At 57.5% G+C, this 21,975-nt stretch overlaps 1 protein-coding gene across 3 annotated transcripts in view; it reads left to right on the top strand.

Annotated features, from left to right (window-relative positions):
* The window catches only part of SHISAL1 (shisa like 1), a 79,706-nt gene that overhangs the window by 14,335 nt on the left and 43,396 nt on the right, over positions 1-21,975 (top strand). For 2 of the 3 annotated variants that reach the window (XM_034643710.1, XM_034643709.1), the window contains 2 exons: positions 15,648-15,743; positions 19,206-19,419. In XM_034643710.1, coding sequence (XP_034499601.1) covers positions 15,677-15,743; positions 19,206-19,419 — 281 coding nt within the window. In that variant the 5' untranslated portion in view covers positions 15,648-15,676. Of the gene's footprint in view, positions 1-11,484; positions 11,504-15,647; positions 15,744-19,205; positions 19,420-21,975 lie in introns of those variants that run through there. The other variant, XM_034643711.1, reaches the window with a different exon arrangement.

Below are 21,975 nucleotides of genomic sequence, written 5' to 3'. Positions count from 1 at the left end.
GCCAGCTCCCAAGGCCGGTGCAGGGCCATACTCCAGCCACCTCTCACAACAGTCTGCACACATCTTGTCCTATTCGGAACACCATCCCCATTAGACAGAAGAAGAAACTGAGGGTCTGAGAGGCCCCTCGACTCTCCAAGGTCCTGAGCTGGTAAGTGCTGGCTCTTCCCCAGCACATACTGTACCCTTGGTGCAGGTACCTCACCCCGGGGTGAACACACCCCAGGTACAACACACCGCAGTTACTTAGCTTGGTCTGTTTCGAATCTGGGGTCCACACTGAGGCTTACTATTCGTAACAGCAGTACCTGAGCCAGGCACAGAGTGCCATCACCCTCCTTGGGTTAGGGGAGCATCATCGTGGGAGGTCAGGGTGTCAAGGGCCCGGCCGACAGCACCTGGCACCTGGCTTTGCTGTTTGTCCTCCGCCAACATAGGCAGAGCCGCGGACAGGCTGCAGTGAGTTCAGTTACCAACATCCGTGTGGTGTCATTTCCTCCTTGGGCAGTGACCACCTGTCCTGCCACCCCCGGATCAGCGGTCATCACTCCGAATGACCAGCATGCTCTTCAGCTCCCTAATCTTCCCAAAACCCGGAGAGGGGAGAGGCAGGTCACCCACTCACAGAGGAGGAAACTGAATCTCCCAGGGGCAGGTGACCTGGGGATCCATGCGGAGACAGATCCTTACTGGAATGAGGAGATCCCAGCACCAGGCCAAGAGTCCAGGAGGCATAGCTGAGCACAGGCAGCCTTTCCGGAGAACTCTGCCAAGCCAGCTCCCTGAGACCCCTGTGCCAGTACCCTTGTCGGCCCCTCAGCGTCCAGAGGCTGGGGCTATTTACAGTCAATGGGGCGTATTTTTCAGCATTGATTTTCTATTTTATTGCCTGGACTCCAGGTCAGGGAATTAGGTTAGTTCCTCTCCTCGTGCTCTCCCCCCACTACGGTCCCTGCCAAAGCCTCTCTACTTACTTGTTTGTCTGTTAATAACAGACATTCTCGAGTCCACCACCCAATGCGAGGGCTGGAACATTGGCCCCGACTGCCCTCCCTCACCTCCTGCCCCCACAGGCCCCAGGCATCGTGTTGGCTCCCCTCGGTGCCCTGGTCACGACCATAAGCTTCCTACAAGAGCGCATGTTTCTCCAGCTCCTTCCGGTCCCAGCAAGGGGACCGTGCCGTGTGTGATCTGGGGACCTGAATTTCTCCCTCAGCCCCGTGTTGCTAAAACGCCCCGAGATGTTTGGCATGGCTGTGGCTTCCTAGGCAGCTCTGGAGTGTTCCTGTGTGTGGGCATACCACAGTGCATTTTCCCGTCTATCCATTTGGGTCGTCTCCAGGGTTTTGCTCTTCTAAACCGTGCTGCTGGGACATTCTCATGCCTGGTGCCTGTGGGCCGGCATCCCTGAGCCCGGGAGGGGTGTCGGTGGCACTTACCAGGCAGTGGCTAGGCACCCACGTGTCTAAGAGGAGGTAGTGAACTGAGCCTCCTCTGGGCCTCTCCGAGCTTGCAGAGGGATCGTACTCCCGCTAGGCCGGCTGGTCCGTGCTGTGGATCCAGCCCTTGCAAAGGTGAATATAGGAACCCCTACGTAGGGTTATCGCGAAGAGTAACCTAACGATAGAGCTACAAGTTTATACCCCGTAGGTTCTCAGGATCTGGCACACAGGAGGTTGGCTTTGAATAGTAGCTTAAAAACATTGAGGTGGCCCAGGCTCAGAGAGGGGCAGGGGCCTGCCCAGGGTCACACAGCTGAGAAGTGGCAGAGCCGGGCCCCGAGCCCGAGTGTGTGGACCCCCGGCTCAGAGCCCGCCCTCTGGTTCTCTCCTATGTCAGTAAGCACTGCACGGAAATGGCTCCCACGTTCATTACACTGAAGCAGCCCTCACTTTCACCTCCCGTTTGTAATTCTTGTTCCTCCTCCGACCCAAGAGGCCACCATGAGATCCTCGGGTCCACGTCGAGTCCCAGCTCTGCCACCGANGCTCTGGAGTGTTCCTGTGTGTGGGCATACCACAGTGCATTTTCCCGTCTATCCATTTGGGTCGTCTCCAGGGTTTTGCTCTTCTAAACCGTGCTGCTGGGACATTCTCATGCCTGGTGCCTGTGGGCCGGCATCCCTGAGCCCGGGAGGGGTGTCGGTGGCACTTACCAGGCAGTGGCTAGGCACCCACGTGTCTAAGAGGAGGTAGTGAACTGAGCCTCCTCTGGGCCTCTCCGAGCTTGCAGAGGGATCGTACTCCCGCTAGGCCGGCTGGTCCGTGCTGTGGATCCAGCCCTTGCAAAGGTGAATATAGGAACCCCTACGTAGGGTTATCGCGAAGAGTAACCTAACGATAGAGCTACAAGTTTATACCCCGTAGGTTCTCAGGATCTGGCACACAGGAGGTTGGCTTTGAATAGTAGCTTAAAAACATTGAGGTGGCCCAGGCTCAGAGAGGGGCAGGGGCCTGCCCAGGGTCACACAGCTGAGAAGNCTGAGCTGGTAAGTGCTGGCTCTTCCCCAGCACATACTGTACCCTTGGTGCAGGTACCTCACCCCGGGGTGAACACACCCCAGGTACAACACACCCCAGTTACTTAGCTTGGTCTGTTTCGAATCTAGGATCCACACTGAGGCTTACTATTCGTAACAGCAGTACCTGAGCCAGGCACAGAGTGCCATCACCCTCCTTGGGTTAGGGGAGCATCATCGTGGGAGGTCAGGGTGTCAAGGGCCCGGCCGACAGCACCTGGCACCTGGCTTTGCTGTTTGTCCTCCGCCAACATAGGCAGAGCCGCGGACAGGCTGCAGTGAGTTCAGTTACCAACATCCGTGTGGTGTCATTTCCTCCTTGGGCAGTGACCACCTGTCCTGCCACCCCCGGATCAGCGGTCATCACTCCGAATGACCAGCATGCTCTTCAGCTCCCTAATCTTCCCAAAACCCGGAGAGGGGAGAGGCAGGTCACCCACTCACAGAGGAGGAAACTGAATCTCCCAGGGGCAGGTGACCTGGGGATCCATGCGGAGACAGATCCTTACTGGAATGAGGAGATCCCAGCACCAGGCCAAGAGTCCAGGAGGCATAGCTGAGCACAGGCAGCCTTTCCGGAGAACTCTGCCAAGCCAGCTCCCTGAGACCCCTGTGCCAGGACCCTTGTCGGCCCCTCAGCGTCCAGAGGCTGGGGCTATTTACAGTCAATGGGGCGTATTTTTCAGCATTGATTTTCTATTTTATTGCCTGGACTCCAGGTCAGGGAATTAGGTTAGTTCCTCTCCTCGTGCTCTCCCCCCACTACGGTCCCTGCCAAAGCCTCTCTACTTACTTGTTTGTCTGTTAATAACAGACATTCTCGAGTCCACCACCCAATGCGAGGGCTGGAACATTGGCCCCGACTGCCCTCCCTCACCTCCTGCCCCCACAGGACCCAGGCATCGTGTTGGCTCCCCTCGGTGCCCTGGTCACGACCATAAGCTTCCTACAAGAGCGCATGTTTCTCCAGCTCCTTCCGGTCCCAGCAAGGGGACCGTGCCGTGTGTGATCTGGGGACCTGAATTTCTCCCTCAGCCCCGTGTTGCTAAAACGCCCCGAGATGTTTGGCATGGCTGTGGCTTCCTAGGCAGCTCTGGAGTGTTCCTGTGTGTGGGCATACCACAGTGCATTTTCCCGTCTATCCATTTGGGTCGTCTCCAGGGTTTTGCTCTTCTAAACCGTGCTGCTGGGACATTCTCATGCCTGGTGCCTGTGGGCCGGCATCCCTGAGCCCGGGAGGGGTGTCGGTGGCACTTACCAGGCAGTGGCTAGGCACCCACGTGTCTAAGAGGAGGTAGTGAACTGAGCCTCCTCTGGGCCTCTCCGAGCTTGCAGAGGGATCGTACTCCCGCTAGGCCGGCTGGTCCGTGCTGTGGATCCAGCCCTTGCAAAGGTGAATATAGGAACCCCTACGTAGGGTTATCGCGAAGAGTAACCTAACGATAGAGCTACAAGTTTATACCCCGTAGGTTCTCAGGATCTGGCACACAGGAGGTTGGCTTTGAATAGTAGCTTAAAAACATTGAGGTGGCCCAGGCTCAGAGAGGGGCAGGGGCCTGCCCAGGGTCACACAGCTGAGAAGTGGCAGAGCCGGGCCCCGAGGCCGAGTGTGTGGACCCCCGGCTCAGAGCCCGCCCTCTGGTTCTCTCCTATGGCAGTAAGCACTGCACGGAAATGGCTCCCACGTTCATTACACTGAAGCAGCCCTCACTTTCACCTCCCGTTTGTAATTCTTGTTCCTCCTCTGACCCAAGAGGCCACCATGAGATCCTCGGGTCCACGTCGAGTCCCAGCTCTGCCACCGATTAGCTGGTGGCCCAGGATGAGCGATGAAGCTCGTGGGGTTGAGGAGAGGAGGACGTGCCTATTTCCTCACTTGTAAATTACAGATCACCTCGCCCCCTCCTGATCCCGAGGATTAAATAAATACCGCCCGCCCCCAACTCCGCCAGGCTGGGTCGGCACTCCTCCTGGGCCCCGCGGCCCCCATTTGCCCTTGACTGCACGGTCATCCTGGGGGCCCCTGTCCCCCCTGGGCCGTGGCTGGATAAGGGGAACCCAGGCCAGTCTGAACTTGGTGATAACCAGAGCACCCGTTCTCCAGGGGATGAGAAAGAGGGTTTATCTCTGGCCCAGCTCAGGACAGGCAGGATTCCAGGGATAGAAGGGAGGGAGAGGGAGCTGGCCTCCTATAGGCTCAGCTCTAAATCCTTTCAACATCCCCACCCTGTCCACCCAGCTCCCCAGGGTGGCCTGTGTGCACACCTTGCTGGCCAGAGGACCGAGGGGACAGACATAGGGGCCCACCACAGAGTCATAGCTGGCCCCTGTGCAAGCGTGGGCCGGGTCCTCCCCCCCCCAACCATTACAGGCCCAAGAATGTGCAGAAGGGCCCGGCACAGAGTAGCTGCTCAAATGAAATGGCTCCCTCCTCCCCACTTCACTTGCTTTGTCCTTTGTTCTATCTTCTTGTCCCTCCTGTACCCCTAGTTTTTGGTGGTCCTCATAAATTCTGGGAGCGAGCCCAACAGCACCTACTCTGTGCCTAGGGCCCTCACCTGGGCCCTAATAGGCGAACCAGGTATCCCCCCCCTTCCTCCGCCTCCTCCCCCCCTAGCTCTGTCCCACCTCTTGGCCTTTGCCCAAGCTGTGCTCAATGCTGGCGTGCTCTCTCCCCCAGCCCCACCCTCTTCTGGTCTGGGGAAGGACTGCTTACCTGAGATCTCAGCTTCCCTGGGGTGCCCCCGACCCAGCCCAGGTCAGGGCCCTCCCATCTGCTCCAGTGCCCTGAGTTGCTCATGTGGGTATTTGGTTGGCTTCGTGAGGGTTGGGACAGGTCTGTTCGGCCACTGTGCTGTCTGGTGTCCCCAGCCCAGTGCCCAGTGTCACACCTCATCAGGAACGAATGAGTGAGTGAATGAATGAATGAATGAATACATTCACGCATGCCTCCTTAGTCCCTCCCAGCACCCCTTCAGGGTGGGTGTGTGATCCCCGTTTACAGATGGGAAACCGAGGCTTGGCTCCGGCTTCGGTTCTGCCCCATGAGGAGGGCTCCCGGGGCCAGGGCCCCTCACACTGAGGGAGGCTGGAATAGAGGCCTGGGTGCTGGGAAGGAAATCGAGGCCACCCTCCGGCAGGCCTTCTGGGGGCCTGTCTTTCCTCTTCCTGCCCTGACACTCCCAGTGATTCATTCTTCATGGGATATTTTTGTGTTGCTCCAGTGGGAAAAAAAAATGCTGCTGGGATTTCCAAGGGTTGTTTCATCTCCACGGTGCCGCCGAATAATTCGAGGGAACAGACAGAGGCCGAGGAATGTCGAGTTGTGGAGTGTCCCTCGATGGCTTCAGCTAAGCGCTCCCCTTAACTAGGGAGGAAACCGAGGCAGAGTCGGGGGAGCCACTTGCCCCATGACCCGGCGTGGCCCCGAGGGGGAGAGCAGAGCCTCTGGGGATGGCATGGCCAGCAGTGCGCCCTTCCCTGGGCCTCAGTCTCCTCACCCGGCATGTGGGGGGAGCGGCAGTGCCCGCCTCCGGCCTTCGAGAACGGAGCACACAGGAAGGACGCGGTGTGTGCAGAACTGGCCCAGGGCCAGGGGGCAAGGAAGGGGACCAGGGAAGCAAGCCAAGGTTAAAACTTGAACCCAGAGCCCAGCTGGCTGGGTGAAGGGGGTCGTAGAGGGGAGAGAGCCCTTTATCAAGGAGAGACTACAATGTGTTCTCGAAGGAAGGATGGGGGGCAGCAGTGGTTTCTAAGTTGGTGCTAACCTGCACTCTGTCCCTGTGACAACGCTCTTTCCAACACCCCACATTACAGTTCGCAGAGACCCCTTTGACCCTTCAGGGGCCCCATGGAGCGTGTGTTGTCATGCCAGCCTGATATGGGTAACTGGGTGGGACAGGGAGCGTCCCACCTGGGTTCCCTGGCCGCAGAGCTGGAGTCTGGGGTTTCTGGGCTTGGGTGAGTGACTTCCACCACGAGGCTGATGCCCGAGGTCACTGTCAGTGACAGCAGAGTGGAGCCCCTGTCTCCGCGGAAGGAACAGGCGTGTTACACTAAGGCCTCTGCCTGGATCCACTTTGCTTCCTCTGAAAGCTCGCTCTTTGCAATAAGGCGGACCTGGCATCCAGGTCAGGGAGTGTGGACGGAGTTCCTGCTCTTGGGGCAGCAAACATCTAGTCAGCACCTACTGTATGCAAAGCATGGTGGGGGGATAAGAGGCACGGAGGTTCCCTCAGCCCCAGAAGCTTGCAGCAGGCAGGGAAGCAATCTGCCAGCAGGCAGGGTGGAAGGGTGTCAGCGCTGACTGAAGGCACAGGCACAGCAGGAAGAAGAATTCACCTGTAGGCATAGTGTTCAAACACACTTTCATTTGCTAATGGGCACCCACGAAACTCTCAGGTGCCTAAACCATTGGCTTTGGAAACACAGCGGGCAACACCAGATAGGAGCCATTTGTGGAGCCCTTGGCCCATGTGCTGGGTGCTGTGCTAGCAGTTCTGGTCCTTTCTGTCTCTCCGTACCCCAGCAAGGTAGGGGCATGGTTCCCATCTTACAGATGAGGAACCTGAGCCCAGGGAAGTAATTGCCTGGAATTCACAGCTAGTGAGTGGCAGAGCTCGATCCCAGGCCATGGGATGCCACCACCCCCCCCACCACGCACTCACCATGAGCCTGTTTGCAGTCAGACAGACCTGAGTTCAGGTCACAGCCCTGCTACCCTCCGGGTCGAGGCAAACCGCTTAGTCGCTCTAAGTTATGGTTTATTTATCTGAAAAATGGAGCTGATGATGCCTACAGTCGTTCACCAATGCATCAGATGTTTGTAAAGGGCCCCCTCTGTGCCGGGCCCCATGCTGCTTACAGTGACAGGCAATGACCACGTGGTCTCAGCAGGGCCAGCTTCGCGGGTGCGTGATTCTCACAGTCACAGAGCCCGGCGCTCAGGAGGGCCCAAGCTTGGTTTAATGCTCTGCCTTCGCTGTCTAGAAATGCCTAATCGTTTTTTAACAAAGGCCTGCGTTTTTTTCATTTTGCACTGGGCCCTGCAAATTATGTCACCGGTCCTGGGTCCCAGCCCTCGTCCAACTTACAGTCCCATGGAAGAGACAGATGTGCTCAGAGAGCCTCAGCGCCGAGCACTCAACTCGAACCGCCACCTGTGTTTGAAGGCAAGGTGGAGGGGCAGGGAGCTCAGTGGCAGGGGTCAGGGAAACCCTCTCAGAGGCCACAGGCCCCGGGGAATTTGTCTGCGACTGCCAGGTGCAGGGAAGGGGCAGCGGGCTGGCTGACAGTGCAGGGATGGAGAGATGGCCAATGCGGCTGCAGGGGGACCCCCGCTTCTCCGGCCAGGGGCCTGCCTCCTCCCTGGCCGGAGTTTGCTCTCCCACCAGCACAGTGAGGCTGGCGGCCTTCGGAGGGTTTTGCTCAGGGCCACCAGGTTTGCATTTTGAAAGCCAGTTCTCTGGCTTCAAGGTAAGGATGGGTTGGGGTACAGCAGCTGTGCAGGGGGACCTCAGGGTGCTTGTCAGATGCAAGGGAGAGGAAGCGGGGGGGGGTTCCGGAGGGGGCCAGGCTCCCTCCCGGGCTCGCAGGTCTGCATGGAGGTGGAAACAACAGGGGACCTCAGGGGCCAGCCCGTGGTTCAGTGAGAAGCTGTGGGTGAGGGGGCTGGTGTGGGGCTGGGCCGGTGTGGGGCTGGGCTGTTGCGGGGCTGGTGCACGTGTCGATCTCTGGCCCGAGTCTGTCCTCCACGCCTGCCCTCCAGCCACTTCGCTCTGACCGGCACAGGAGAGAATGCAGCCCTCTTCCCTCCCTCCCTGCTCCCTTCTGCACGTGCATGGGGGTCAGGAGGACGCGCTTTGATCTTGCTTCACACAGACATCTCGCCTCCCCACGTGTTTATTCCCAGACTTCACATTTTGGAGATTTCATAACCTTGAAGTGGGCGTTGTCCTGAAAACAAAAGTTCCCAAACTCCGGGCTAGGTCTGCACTGCTAAGGGAGGCCCTGGGAACTTGGGACCATGCTGGCCGTCAAACGGCACTGCTGATGCCGTGTGCGCTTACACACGTGTGCGTGCGTGAGCTGCTGGGCATGCGCGTGCGTGTGCAAGCGTGGGCTGTGCGTGCACGTGTGTGCTCGTGTGTGCTGCCTGGGACGTGCCTGTGCTCATCCGTCAGTGGAGACAGGGCTCAGGAGCAGAGCGCGGGGATTGAATCCTGGCTCTGCCCCCCCTACCTGCATCCTGGGGAGGGCAGGGTACAGCCTCAGGGGTGCGGTGTGGTGAGCAGTGAGTGAGCTCCTGAGTGAAGCGCCTCCGGCCCAGGGAGGGTCCCCACCAGCTGTTAGCAGCCACGTCCCATCAGTGCCAACACCTGTCTCTTGGGCACCCGCTGTCCCCAGCGGGCCCCGCCCTCGTTTCCCCACTGCTCACATTCCTTGTGTTACTGCTGCTGGTAGGAAGAACGTCCCAGCTTCATGACTAATTCATCACGGCATCAGTTGCTTCGTGACTCTATCCCCAGACCGTAGTCCCATGGTGGCCGGACAGTGTCCCTCTTGCTTGTGTCTCAACGCGCCCCGCCCTGTGCTGCACTGGGTTCAGCCCCCAGTGGAGCTCGTTAGATATTCATTGAATGGGCCTCTGGAAGAGGAACCACTCCCCGGACAGTGGGGTGGTGAGGGTGACCAGGTGGCCTTTGAGCTGGGCCTCACAGGTTGGCCTGATTTGGACATAGGAGTTGGGGAAAGGACGACCCAGGGAAGGGCCAGCCTGAGCCGAAGTCTCAACTCCTGTACTCTGCTCTCTGCCCCTGGGCACCCGGGAGGCTGGGGCAGGACCTGTCCTTGCCCTGCGTGCCGTGGGGCTAGCCACGGAGCTGCGCCTCCCACCTCTCCCGCCCCTCGAGGACCCCTGCAGGGGAGGGGCAAGGTGGGACATGTTTGGGTGATAGGTATGGCACTAGTCATGTGTCTGTCTTTGCCAGGAAATTCAGGGCTTGGGTGGCCAGGTCTAAAAAGGGCCACGTCTGCCGCTCAGTCCCTGCTCCTGATTTGCCCTCGAGGCTTTGGGCCCTGCCATGCCCCTGCCCACGATGGTGGCAGGTGAATCCCACACCGCCCGGGACAGCCCTGGGGCAGAGGCAGGCCCAGAGTTTCAGGAGCCCACCCAGGGGGTGAGAGAATCAGGGCGAGAAAAGCTTCCTGAGAGACAGACACCCCAGCTGAGCCTTGAAAGCTGGGTCCGAGCTGCCCAGCTACAGGAGAGGGGAAGGGTGTCCCAGGCATGGGGGAACAGCATGTGCCAAGGCCCAGAGGAGAGGGCTGAGCCTTGAGGAGCAGAGAGAGTAAGGTGGTGGGAGCGAGGGCCAGACCACACAGGGCCTCGGGAGGGGGTGGAGACTTGAACCCGGAGCTGCCGGGACTCCTGAGAAAGTGGGCTGCCGCTCAGACGGGCACTTTGGAACCTGGAGGGGTGGGCAAGGCTGGGGCCGAGGCAGCCGAGGAAGCACCTGCAAGGACCCGTAGAGCCCCCACTGCATGCCGGCTCTGTTCCAGGTGCTTTGGCGTGTCACCTCATTCCACGGTCACAGGGATCCTGCGAATTAGATACTGTTTTTAGCCCTGTTCTAGGTCCAAGAAGACTGGGGAGACTTGTCCCATGCCACACGGGGTGTGGCTACAAAGAGGGGGCCAGGACTTGGCCCCAGACAGTGTGGTCCAAGCTCAAGGGCCCAACCTCCAGGCCATGCTGCCCTTGACTCAGTCCAGGCAGGGGGATGCGTGCAGCCCCGCCCAGGGGAGGGTGTGGTGGTCTGAGAAGGGGTGGGTGGAAGCCCAGACAGGATGCGGGCTCTCCAGGTGCCGGGCCTGGGGCGTCTTTGGCAGCCCCCCCTGCACGGCACCCAGGCCCTGCCCCGTGTCCCTCCCTCGCCCGGCCGGGCTGACAAGAAAACAGATCTGTTGTTCCCGGTGGGGCGTAATTCATCAGCTCTGTTTCTCTCCACATGCCCTCCTTCCTCTCCTCTCCAGCCTCGCCAAATTCGGTGTTTAAAAATAATCCTCAAATCTGGGAACAGCAGTCCCTGGCTGACCCGAGGGTGGACCGCAGAGATGCGTGCCCAACTCGTGATTCTGGATGCGGTCAGAGCTCAGGGGGAGTCCTTCTCATCCAGAATGTTCTTCCAGTTATTTGAGTTTTATTGCCGGCCCGGAGCTACCCTTGTGGGCCGTTTACCAAAGTTTAAAGAACTAGAACCCAGGACAATAAATCTCATCTGTCTGGGGTACATGTGCTTTCTCGGGGGGGCGGGGGAGGCCCCAGAAACTCCTGCAGCGCCAAGGCGGAGAGCAGGATCTAGGCCGGGTTGGCCTCCTGTCCGAGCCACTGAGGAGCTGTGTGACCTTGAACCTCAGTTTCCTTCTTTACGAGGTGGGGTTTGATGACCCGCCTGTCCCGTGACGAGATTCCCTGAGACTATGCAGAGATAAGTCAGAGTCCAGGACTTGGGTGGGCGGGTGGGGTGGGGAGGACAGCCCTAGAAAGCCAGCCCCAGGGCAGCCTGGTGGGAGGAAGGGGGCTCCCCCTTTCCCACAGGCATTACCTCTGGGGGTCCCAGGTGGCCGTTCATGACGGCGTGACACACCCTTTACACCTGAGCCCGTTGTCCCTGAGCCCACGTCCCCCTCTGCAGGTGCCACACAGGGTGCGAAGGGATGGGCTTTGGCCTTCCTTGGTAATGTTGGTGCTATCGGTCACACTACCCCTGAGTACAGACCAAGGATCACAGCTGCCACTGGCCACTGAGTTTGAGAAGCCACTCTGACCCCACCAGGGCAGGAGTGGCTGGCTTCTGAGTTTTGCTGTCTCGTGAGCAATGGAATTTTTATGTAACTTCCCATGTGACACGTGGTGGGCTTCATTCCATCGTGTAGATTCCGTGTTCAGTTCTGGCACCCAAGCTGCCCTGAGCACCTGGGGAGGTGAGCACCTGGGGAGGGCGGGCAGTGCCCTCTCCTTCGGCCCCCAGATCCCCCCCCAGAGTCCCTGTACCCTGACCTTTGTCCAGCAAACAGGGCTGTCGCTTCCGTGGCCCCCCCACACCCCCCGTGGAGTCCCGTCCAGGCGGCCCGGGTCGGGGTGGGGAGCACGACCAAGCCGAGAGTGAGCAGAGCAGTCCTGGACAGCGACAAGTGCGGCCGTAGTGTGTCCTGCTCGCGCACGCCTGCAGCATGCTGGCCCCCAAGGCCACTGTCCTCAGTCCCCCCCAGTCAGGCCTGAGCGCCCAAGGCCTGAGTAGGCCGGGCTGGGATTCTCACCCGGTCTGGGGGACTCTGGGGCCCAAGCTCCATGGCCATGGCGCCCTCTGGCCTGGCCCTGGCCCAGGACCCTCATGGCCTAATAGAGGAGGGCATGGGGACCAGTCACGTAAGGTAGAGCTTGGTGGGCGTCCTCGCCTGGCACACCCCATCCTCCCCGTCCCTAGAACCCAGCCCAGACCATGTTCCGGGGTGGGGGTTAGCGAGTGGATGTTGGGAGGATAGGTGGATGAATAAATGAATGAACGCATGAATGGAAGAAGACATGGAACGTGACACGTCTCATGGAGGGCAGACTTCTCCCCACTGGCGGACCAATCAGGGCCTCCTGGAGCCACTGCAGGGTGACGCAGGATTCGGAGTCACAGGAGTAAGAGGAGGGCACCCAGGTGGGAGTGACAGCCCCCACTGCATGGAGGGCTTTGTAGGGGCTGGAGCAGCACGAGGGAGTGCTGGGTGCAGAGGTCCAGCACCACCCCCGTATTCATTCAACAAACACCCGGCCCTGGGACTCGAACCCGGGCTCCCCAAGTGGGGCAGCTCCATCCCACAGGAGCCAGAGGGCCCGGAGTTCCGAGACTTGTGTCAGCCTTCCGCGGGCCTTGGCTTGCTCAGCCACAGAGCAGAGCCACAGAGGGGCCGTCTCAGAGGGCCTGTCACTCCCCACTCTCCCCCACCCCCGCCCTGTGTTTTCCGGGCTGGATCCTTGGGTTTCCTCAGTGCAAATCCTGGCTAAGCACTTTGAAATGCTTTAATCTCCTTCATCCTCCCAGGAGGGCCCTGAGGGAGGCCGGGAGGAGGCCCGGACTCAGAACAATTAAGCAGCTTCCAGCCGGTGGGGCTCCAGTGGGTGCAGGGAGGCCTGTGGGAGAGATGGGGGGGCCCTTCACCAGGGGCTGCCGCGAAGTCAGCTTGCATAACCACCGGATGAAGGCATTTGGGCTCCATCTTACACTCATGCCGTCCCCCCTCTTCCCCTGGCTCCTGCTTTCGGCTGACAGCATCTGGCATCCTTGGGCCACCCCGCTGCCCGCGCTCCGGGTCAGAGCCAGGCCCGAGTCACCCGTGGGGCCCGGCCATCCGTCCTCTGCGTTTGGCCTGGAGTCCAATCCTGTCTCCTCCCTCAGAAGTTTCGAGCCTCCAGGTTGCCCAGGGTGGAGTCTGTCTGCCACCGCGCAGGAGGACTCCGGGCCTCCTGGGACCCCGGCTGACACCCCTGTGCCCTCCCTGACCAGGCTGTGAGCTCCTGAGGGCGAGGACGAGCTGGCTGTCGTGGACCCTGGAGCCCAGCCCAGAGCAGGTGCCCTGGGATAGCCTGGGTGGTCAGAGGACCATTTCTGTGGACTGTGACATGCCCTTGCCAGTGCTCTCTTCCAGAACCCTGTTCTCAGGCTGCAAGCCTCTGCAGTGTATGCTCCGTTTTCAGACCTTCCCCTGGGAGGTGGAGGTCTTCACCAAGTGAGGGGACAGGAATGGAGGGGTCAAGGAGCCCCCAAAAACCTGCTCTGTAGATGGGGGTACAGCCTGGCTGGGGGGGTGCACAGGTCTCTGCCAGGGGCGGGGGTGAGGGGGCTGTGCAGGCCCCCCCATCCTCACATCGGCTCTGGCTCCCAGGTGAGCCATGAGCACCCCTCATACCTCAGTGTCCGTCCCAACCCGTCCTGGGGCAGTCCCCACGGGAGGGTGTGTGGCGGTGTCCTGGGGCCCCCGGAACAAAGCACCACACGACCCAAGTGTGTGCGTTCACCGTCTGGAGGCCAGCGTCCAGGATCAAGCTGTGGGCAGGGCTGGATCCTTCTGGGCACTCCCACGGAGTCTGCCCAGGCTCTCCCCCAGCCTCTGGAGGTTTACTGTAAATCTTCGGGGTTCACTGGCTTATAGAGTCATCACCCCAACCCCTGCCTCGGTCTTCACACGGCCTCCTCTCTGTGCGTGTGTCTTCGTGTCCAAATTTGCCCTTCTTATGAGGTCACCAGTCATGTCGGGTTGGGACCCCCCGGACTCCAGCGTGATCTCATCTTAACTACATCTCCAACGACACTATTTCGAAATAAGGTCCCACTCTGAGTTCCGGGGGGTTTAGGACTGCCACATAGGATTGGGGGGGACACAATTCATATACCACGATGGGGTTCCACGAGGGAAGGGGGTGGTGTGTAGGACTGGAGCCTGGCATGTACTAATCCCCATCCCGAGTGTCTACACCTCTCCACAGCCACAGGCAGCTCACAGCCCACTGGGACTTGGGTTGGGCCACCGAGTTTACATGGAGCACACGTAGGCCTTCTCTTGTCCCCAGTCTCTGTTCCCACACCCTTGCAGGGATGGGGGTGATGGTGAGGTGCCCTCAGGCTTGTCCTGGGGCTTCAACAACCTGATGTGACGTGGCCATCAAGGGCCAAGGCTCTGCCTCAGGTGGCCTCCTGCTACCCACACCCCCGAGCGTCCCCCACTGGCCTCCTGCCGCTGCTCCTGCCTCAGGGCCTTTGCACCTCTTCTCCCTAGTCTGCAGCACTGTTCCTCCCAACAGCCATGCTGCTCACACCTGCCTCACTCAGGTCTGCCCACTGTCACCTCTGCCGGAGGCCCTCCCCCCCATCTGAAGGAGCCCCCCAGGACCACTCTGTACCCTGCCACAGACACACCTGGCTTTATTCGCCCTCACAGCTTTGTTTATTGTGGTCAAACACACATAACATAAAATTGACGTTTTAACCATTTTCATTGTGTAGTTCAGCGGCATTAGTCCCCCCAGCCGTCCCCACCATCCGTCTCCAGGACTCCCTCCATCCTCCCAAACTGAAACTCCGTCCCCATGAAACACGAACTCTCGTTCCTCCCCAGCCCCTGGCACCCACCATCCTACTTGCTGTCTCTAGGAACGTGATGACCCCGGGGAGCTCCTGGGCGTGGAATCACACAGGATTTGTCCTTTCGCGTCGGGCTCACGTCACCAAGCACCACGTCCTCGGGGGTCATCCGTGCTGTGGCACGTGTCGGCATCCCCTTCCTTTTTGAGGCCGGATCCTATTTCACCGTGTGAATCAGCCACCTTCTGTTTCCCCATGTACCCGTCCCCGGACACTGGGGTTGTTTCCACCTTTTGCTGCTGTGCCTCGTGCTGCTGTGAACACGGGTGTGCAACCATCTGTCTGCACCCTTGTGTCCAGTTCTCAGGGGGGATCCCCAGGAGCCTCAGAGCATTTCAAATATTCATCTGTGTGTCTGTGTGCCGTCAGCCTCCCTCCCTGGAGCGCAAGCCGGGCAGGGAGGTTCCTCTTGGTGCTACTCGGCTACTTGGTGTATGTTTTGTCCACTGCTGTGTCCCTAGTGCGTGGAGGGTGCCTGGCTCCGTGCGGACTGGTGGAGGGGCTAATGGAAGTCACTGTGAACAGCACAGCAGGGAGACCTGGGTCCTGCAAGCCCCCCCTGGGGGTGAGCGAGCTCTTGTCCAATCTCCCTGCCCCCACCCCTATGCAAAGCGGCCCCTCTGGCCCCCTGCTCTCTGGGCACCGGCCCACTGGTCTCAGCCCTCCCGCCCGTTGTTTCCACCACCTGAGCCATCGGTCCTCCTTTGATTAAGTCTCATTTTGCCGTGAAAAGAAAAGGAGGTGACAGTTGACTGGTGGGGGGAGGTCATTCATTCCAGAAAGGAAATTGGATGGCAGCGTTTCCATCATCCACGGCCCAGCCCCTGCTCCCAGCAAACACGCTTCCCCGCCCGTCCCCGCTGTGGGCAGCAAAGCCCGTGTCTGCACCCGCATGCAAGGCAGCCCACACCCAGCCTCTGCCGGATCTCGTTAAACAGGCAGCTCCCGACGGATCGATGCCAGCCAAATGATGACCAGTTGTGGCCAGCAGTCCTTGAACGTGCTCACCGTCCTCTCGTTGCTGATTTCTGCAGGTAGAAACTCCGTGGGTGCCCAGTGGGGCGGGGAGTGGGGGCGCAGGTGGTCCCTTCCCGGGGTCGGCGCTAGCCCAGTGGGGGTTCTGGGTACTGGCAGGGGAGTGCCCTTAGTCCCCCAGCATCCCCGTGGTGAGGAGCTCATATTCAGTGCTGTTCAGTGAGAACCTACTGTGTGCTGTGCCCCATGTGCGTGCGGTGGGAGCCGCACCAAGTGTCCTCCTGGGCACGGTGGGGTTAACGGTGGCTGCCAGCCCTGGGAGAAGCCTTCCCACGAATTCTCTACCTACGCCTGAAAGTCAAGTCCAAAATGTCTTGGTCATCCCATTGTATGGATGTGGAAACTGAGTCTTAGAGCCCAACTGGCTAGCAGGAGGTGACACAGCTGGTGCCGGGGCTGGGGTTCTAGTCTGCCTGCCGGCACCTGACCACCTCCTAGACACCCCCTGCTGAGGCAGATGGGCTCTCACACCGCTGTTTACAAAGATGGGCATAAAGCAAGTCCTTTGGCTGTTCCAAACTAAAGCCGGCTGCCTGGAGAAGCCCTCCTACCTGCCGACACCAGTGGTGGCTGGCTAAGCCCTGATCTGAGCGAGGCACTTTCTCTGTGTCTCCCTCTGCCTTTGTCTCCCTCTCCGCATCGCCCTCTGTCTCTGTCTCTCTGTGTCTCTGGGTCTCTGTGTCTCTCGTTTGTGCATCCATGCTCAGGACCTCCTCATGCCCCCTTGCTCTGGCAGATCTCCTGACACCGGCTTCTCGCCCTTGCCCCTTTGGTGAGGGCCTGGCTCCGAGGGAGGCCGTGAAGGGCCCTGGGGACTGGGGGCTCCAGGACAGCAGAGCCAAAGCCAGGCCAAGGGTCTGGGGCCCCTGTTTACCAAGCTCCTCCCTGACTCCTTTTTCTTGCATTAGCGCATTTGGTCCTCACTGCCTCCTAGGAGAGAGGAGGAGGTCCTCACCCATTTTACAAAGGAGCAAACAGGGCTCAAAGCAGGACAGGGAGCTGCCCAAGGCCACACAGTCACTCGGCTGCTAGAGGATGGCGCACTGTGGTCATTCCTCGGAACCCAAGGGGGCAGCTCTCTCCTTGGTGTCCCCTCTCCACTTGGACCGGTTCTCCTGGTGACTCAGAACGCACTGGCCTCCTACCAGAGCGTCCCTCTGCCCTCGGGCCCAGGCACAGCCTGAGAACCCCCCTGAGCCTGGAAGCCAGCGGGGGCAGCCCTGTGTTACCCATGCATTCACTCACACCTCCCTGCTCGAACCAAAGCCGATGCCCTGCTGTTTACAAAACTCTCCCCGGAGCCCCAGCCATCCGGGATGCCAAGAGTCTCCCATCTGTCAGGGGAAGGAGGCCCAGAGAGGTCGTGATGGCACAGGTTACCCCACGTTCTCCACGATTCGGACCCCGCTGTCCCGGCTCCTAGCCCAGGCCACTTTAGCTCATTCTTCCTTGGGAAGTGGCGGTGGCCTCCTTGTCTTTGCCAAATGGCAACACAAGTGGCACTGACCCTCTGTGGTGGCCGGGGTGATCAGGAGGACTTCTGTCCCCTGCCTTTCCCAGTCTCCCTTGCTACCCCAGCTCTGCCACAGCGGGTTCCCCTGAAGCCCCGCTCAAAGGCCACCTCCCGGCTCTGTCCCTTCCTGCCCTGGGTCCTGCCTCAGGTCCTAGACTCTCGATCCAGCCTCAGGGCCTGCACTGGTCTTTCTAACTAGCTGCTTGAGTGTCACGGGCACATCTGGCTCCCTGCAAGCCGGCTTGCAGCAGGGTGTCCTCACCTGTCTGAACCGACACTGGACTTCCCACCTCTAACCCTCACATCCAGCCTCCGGCACGTCCTTCCTCTGGGACGGTGGGTCCCGAACCCTAGCCCACTGACCTCCCTGCAGGGCTTGCCTCCCACGCCAGCATCGCCCATTCAGAAGGTCTGCTGAGGGGCCTGAGAAGCTGCCTTGGTGACACATCCCCAGAAGACGCAGAGCAGCAGGTCAGGTCCACACTGTGAGAGCACGGCTCTGAGCCTCAGTTTTCTCCTCTGTTCAATGGGAGTCCGGGAGATTAAATGAGATGGGGCGTGCCCCGCTGAGGATGGGACATCCTTAGTGACCCCTGTCTCCCCACAGGAGGGTCTTCTGTTTCCTAAGGTCAAGGCTGAGCCGGGGCCCTGGAGGGCTCCCCTGAGCCCTGAAACTCTGGGACCCTCTTCCCAAAGTGGTCACGTCTGTCCCCACGAAAGAGGATGCTGTACTTTGGGCACAGGATTTCACAAGGCCACCCAAGCCAGCCTCAGTGCTCCGGCTCGTGAGGCCCGTCCGCCCACTGGCCAGTGCAGGGGCTCCCCTCCAGCAGCCCCGGGCGCACAGGGAACCGTGTGGGCTGCTGTCTGATTACCTGTCAGCAGACACAGAGCTTTCACCTAGCTGAGGAGCTTGTGCAAAACCAGAGCCTTTGTGGTTAGAAAAATGTATTCAGCCGACGAAGCCCCTTTCCAGCGATACAAATTAGATACAGCGATCCCTTTTATGAAGATACTAATTAAGCCGGAGACAGCGGGCTCCAGGTTTTTCTCCATTATTATACTTGCTCAGGCTTTCACTCTGATTTATCACCATCCGCACGACTGGTAAACACTGTCCTGGGTTTGCGGCAGCCTCTGTGGCTGAATAGCGGCCTCCCTTCTTGAGCCCGGGGAGGGAAGGCCCAAAGCCAGGGCAGCTCTGTGACCATGAGATGGGGGTGGCCAAGGCAGGGCCCTGGGGACCCCTGGGGCTAGGGCGCTGGTTTACTAGAAGCCTTGGTACCGGGGAGATGCTGCTTCCTTCCAGAGGGGGACCCGGTTCCTTCACCCATGCTGCTCTCCAGCCAGGCGTCCTGGGCTTGTCGGTGGGCCCGCCCCTAGTCCACACGGTAACGGAGGTTATTAAAGCTGATGACGGGAGTGGAGAGGGCGGGACTTCAGACCTAGGCAGGCTTGAGGTGGATTCTCTCTGCCACCCCTTACCAGCTCCGACAGATCACGGAGCCTCAGTGTTTCCATCTGTACAGTGGAATCCCTGACCTGCCTGCTAGGCTGGCCAAGTGGGTTAAAGGAGATGTAGTGTATGACGTGCATGGCAGGCACTCAGTTAATATTGTGTCCTAGTCGAGTGCCTGCTATGTGCAGAGCCGCTGGAGGGGATCCCCATGGGGCTTAAGATGCAGCCCTGCCTACAAGGAGCCCCATCTGGGGGACACCGTGTAAGCAGGGCTGGCGTCGAGGGAGGTCTGGGATGTGACAGCAGCCCAGAGCCAGCCTCCTAGCAGAGGGGAGACTCATGCTGGACCACAGAGCCTTCCTGGGGAGGGAAGAGGCTTAGCAGCATTCTAGAACAGATTGACCAGGGTCCCCGTCCCAGCGCTCGTGGACTCCCAGGGCAGCGGGCTTGGGGAAGCCCCCCACTGAGCCTGGGGACTCTGTTTTCCAGTCTTGTCGGCGCATTTCCGGGTCTGTGAGCCGTATACGGACCACAAAGGCCGCTATCACTTTGGCTTCCACTGCCCCCGGCTCTCGGACAACAAAACCTTCATTCTCTGCTGTCACCATAACAACACGGTTTTCAAATACTGCTGCAACGAGACAGAGTTTCAGGCGGTGATGCAGGCGAACCTCACGGCCGGCTCCGAGGGCTACATGCACAAGTGAGTACCGCGCTGGGGCCCCCGTCACGGCAGGGGGCCATTAGTCACCCCATCCCCTGGGGAGGCTGTCGGATAACCAGAGCAGGACCCGTGGGCCTGGAAGGATTCTGGAAAAGGCTTCAGGTGACAGGTCTTCTGGCCTGTCTGTCCTCTGACTTTAGCCTTCTCTTCTGAGAAATGGGCACGATACCCCCCTCCCAGGGCTGCGGCAGAAGCGAAGCGAAGTGGAGGATATGGACTGGAAGGCTTAGAGGCACGGAAGGGGTGTGGGCCAGGAATCCACGTTCCTTCCTTCCTTATTTGTGCAACAGATATCGATTGGCGGTTCTGACCCCGAGATCAATCCCACGCATATTCTTTCCGTAAGGTGATTAAAACACAAGAGACCAAGGCTCTAATGGAAGGGACCAAGAGTGTAAAGAAAGAGAAATTTACCCTGCAGAAAAGCAGTGGGGATATGCTAAGGAAAGGCGTGCAGGATTGAAACAACATGCATTTCTCTTATCATGAGTGAAAGAAACTAAGCATCTTTCCATATGTTTGAGAGTCACTTGTATTTCTTTTACTGTGAGCTAGCTGTTTATGTCCTTTTCCATTTTCCCATAATTGTAGGCTTTTTTCTTTTCTTTTCTTTTAAAGATTTTATTTATTTATTTGACAGAGAGAGAGGNTGGCTTTTTTCTTTTCTTTTTTTTTTTTTAAAGATTTTATTTATTTATTTATTTGACAGAGAGAGAGGGAACACAGGCAGGGGAGTGGGAGAGGAAGAAGCAGGCTCCCAGCGGAGGAGCCTGATGTGGGGCNAGGCTTTTTTCTTTTCTTTTCTTTTAAAGATTTTATTTATTTATTTGACAGAGAGAGAGGGAACACAGGCAGGGGGAGTGGGAGAGGAAGAAGCAGGCTCCCAGCGGAGGAGCCTGATGCGGGTCTCGATCCCAGAACGCTAGGATCATGCCCTGGGCCAAAGGCAGACGCTTAACGACTGAGCCACCCAGGCACCCCTGTTGGCTTTTTTCTTGTTTATTTACAGGGACTCTTTGTATATGAAAGAAATATGATGAGTTGCAAATACTTTCTCAATGTGTCTTTCAATTTGTGATGCTTTTATCTCATGCTTAATTTTTAGTTGTTATATAATCAAATTGGATCCATTTCTTTTATATCTTCTGGATTTTGTATTAGACTGAGAAAGGCTTTCCCTACTCAGAGATCATTAAAAATCCTCTTGTGTTTTTTTACTTTTTTTATGGGTTTTTTTTTTTTTGNTCTCGATCCCAGAACGCTAGGATCATGCCCTGGGCCAAAGGCAGACGCTTAACGACTGAGCCACCCAGGCACCCCTGTTGGCTTTTTTCTTGTTTATTTACAGGGACTCTTTGTATATGAAAGAAATATGATGAGTTGCAAATACTTTCTCAATGTGTCTTTCAATTTGTGATGCTTTTATCTCATGCTTAATTTTTAGTTGTTATATAATCAAATTGGATCCATTTCTTTTATATCTTCTGGATTTTGTATTAGACTGAGAAAGGCTTTCCCTACTCAGAGATCATTAAAAATCCTCTTGTGTTTTTTTACTTTTTTTATGGGTTTTTTTTTTTTTGCCTTCAAATATTTGATCTGTTAGGAATTTATTTGGATATAAGTTTTGAGGTAGGAATCCACCCGCATTATTTTTTTTCCAAATGGGTAGCCAGTTGTCCCAATATCATTCACTGAATTGTCCATCTTTCCTCCACTGATGTAAACTGCAAACGTATATACTATAATATACTAGATTTGAACATCTGGATAGATCTTGATACATTTTCATGCTTTCATTGGTCTATCCATATACTAGTATCTCACTCAGTTGACTACTGTGGCTTTTGATATATNCCACCCGCATTATTTTTTTTCCAAATGGGTAGCCAGTTGTCCCAATATCATTCACTGAATTGTCCATCTTTCCTCCACTGATGTAAACTGCAAACGTATATACTATAATATACTAGATTTGAACATCTGGATAGATCTTGATACATTTNGCGTATATACTATAATATACTAGATTTGAACATCTGGATAGATCTTGATACATTTTCATGCTTTCATTGGTCTATCCATATACTAGTATCTCACTCAGTTGACTACTGTGGCTTTTGATATATTTTAATGCCTTCTTAGTCTGTTCCCCCAGCTCTTTTGTTACCTGAACTTTAGAAGTATCTTGTGTAGTCTTGCCCCTTCAAGAATCCACTTAGTATTTTTTACTGAGATTGTCTTGAATTCATAGATTAATTCAAAGAGAATGGACTTTTCATGATACTGAATCCAAGAACACAGTGCAGAGAATCCGCGACTTGCAATGATTCAACTTATGACTTTTCAACCTTATGACGATAAGAAAGGTGTATGTAGAATCCATACTTTGAATTTTGATCTCATCCCAGGCTAGCAATATACAGTACAAGTGTTGTTTGTAATGCTGGGTGGTGGCCACGAGCCAAAGCCTCCCTCTCAGCCAGGCAATCCTGAGGCTCGACATCGGACATACTTGCAAGCTTTCTGTCCCCA

The sequence above is a fragment of the Ailuropoda melanoleuca genome, chromosome 15 (assembly GCF_002007445.2).
Source record: "Ailuropoda melanoleuca isolate Jingjing chromosome 15, ASM200744v2, whole genome shotgun sequence".
Lineage (NCBI taxonomy): Eukaryota > Metazoa > Chordata > Mammalia > Carnivora > Ursidae > Ailuropoda > Ailuropoda melanoleuca.
Note: the sequence above shows the minus strand (reverse complement) of the source record. Positions and strands in the feature narration are given on the sequence as shown.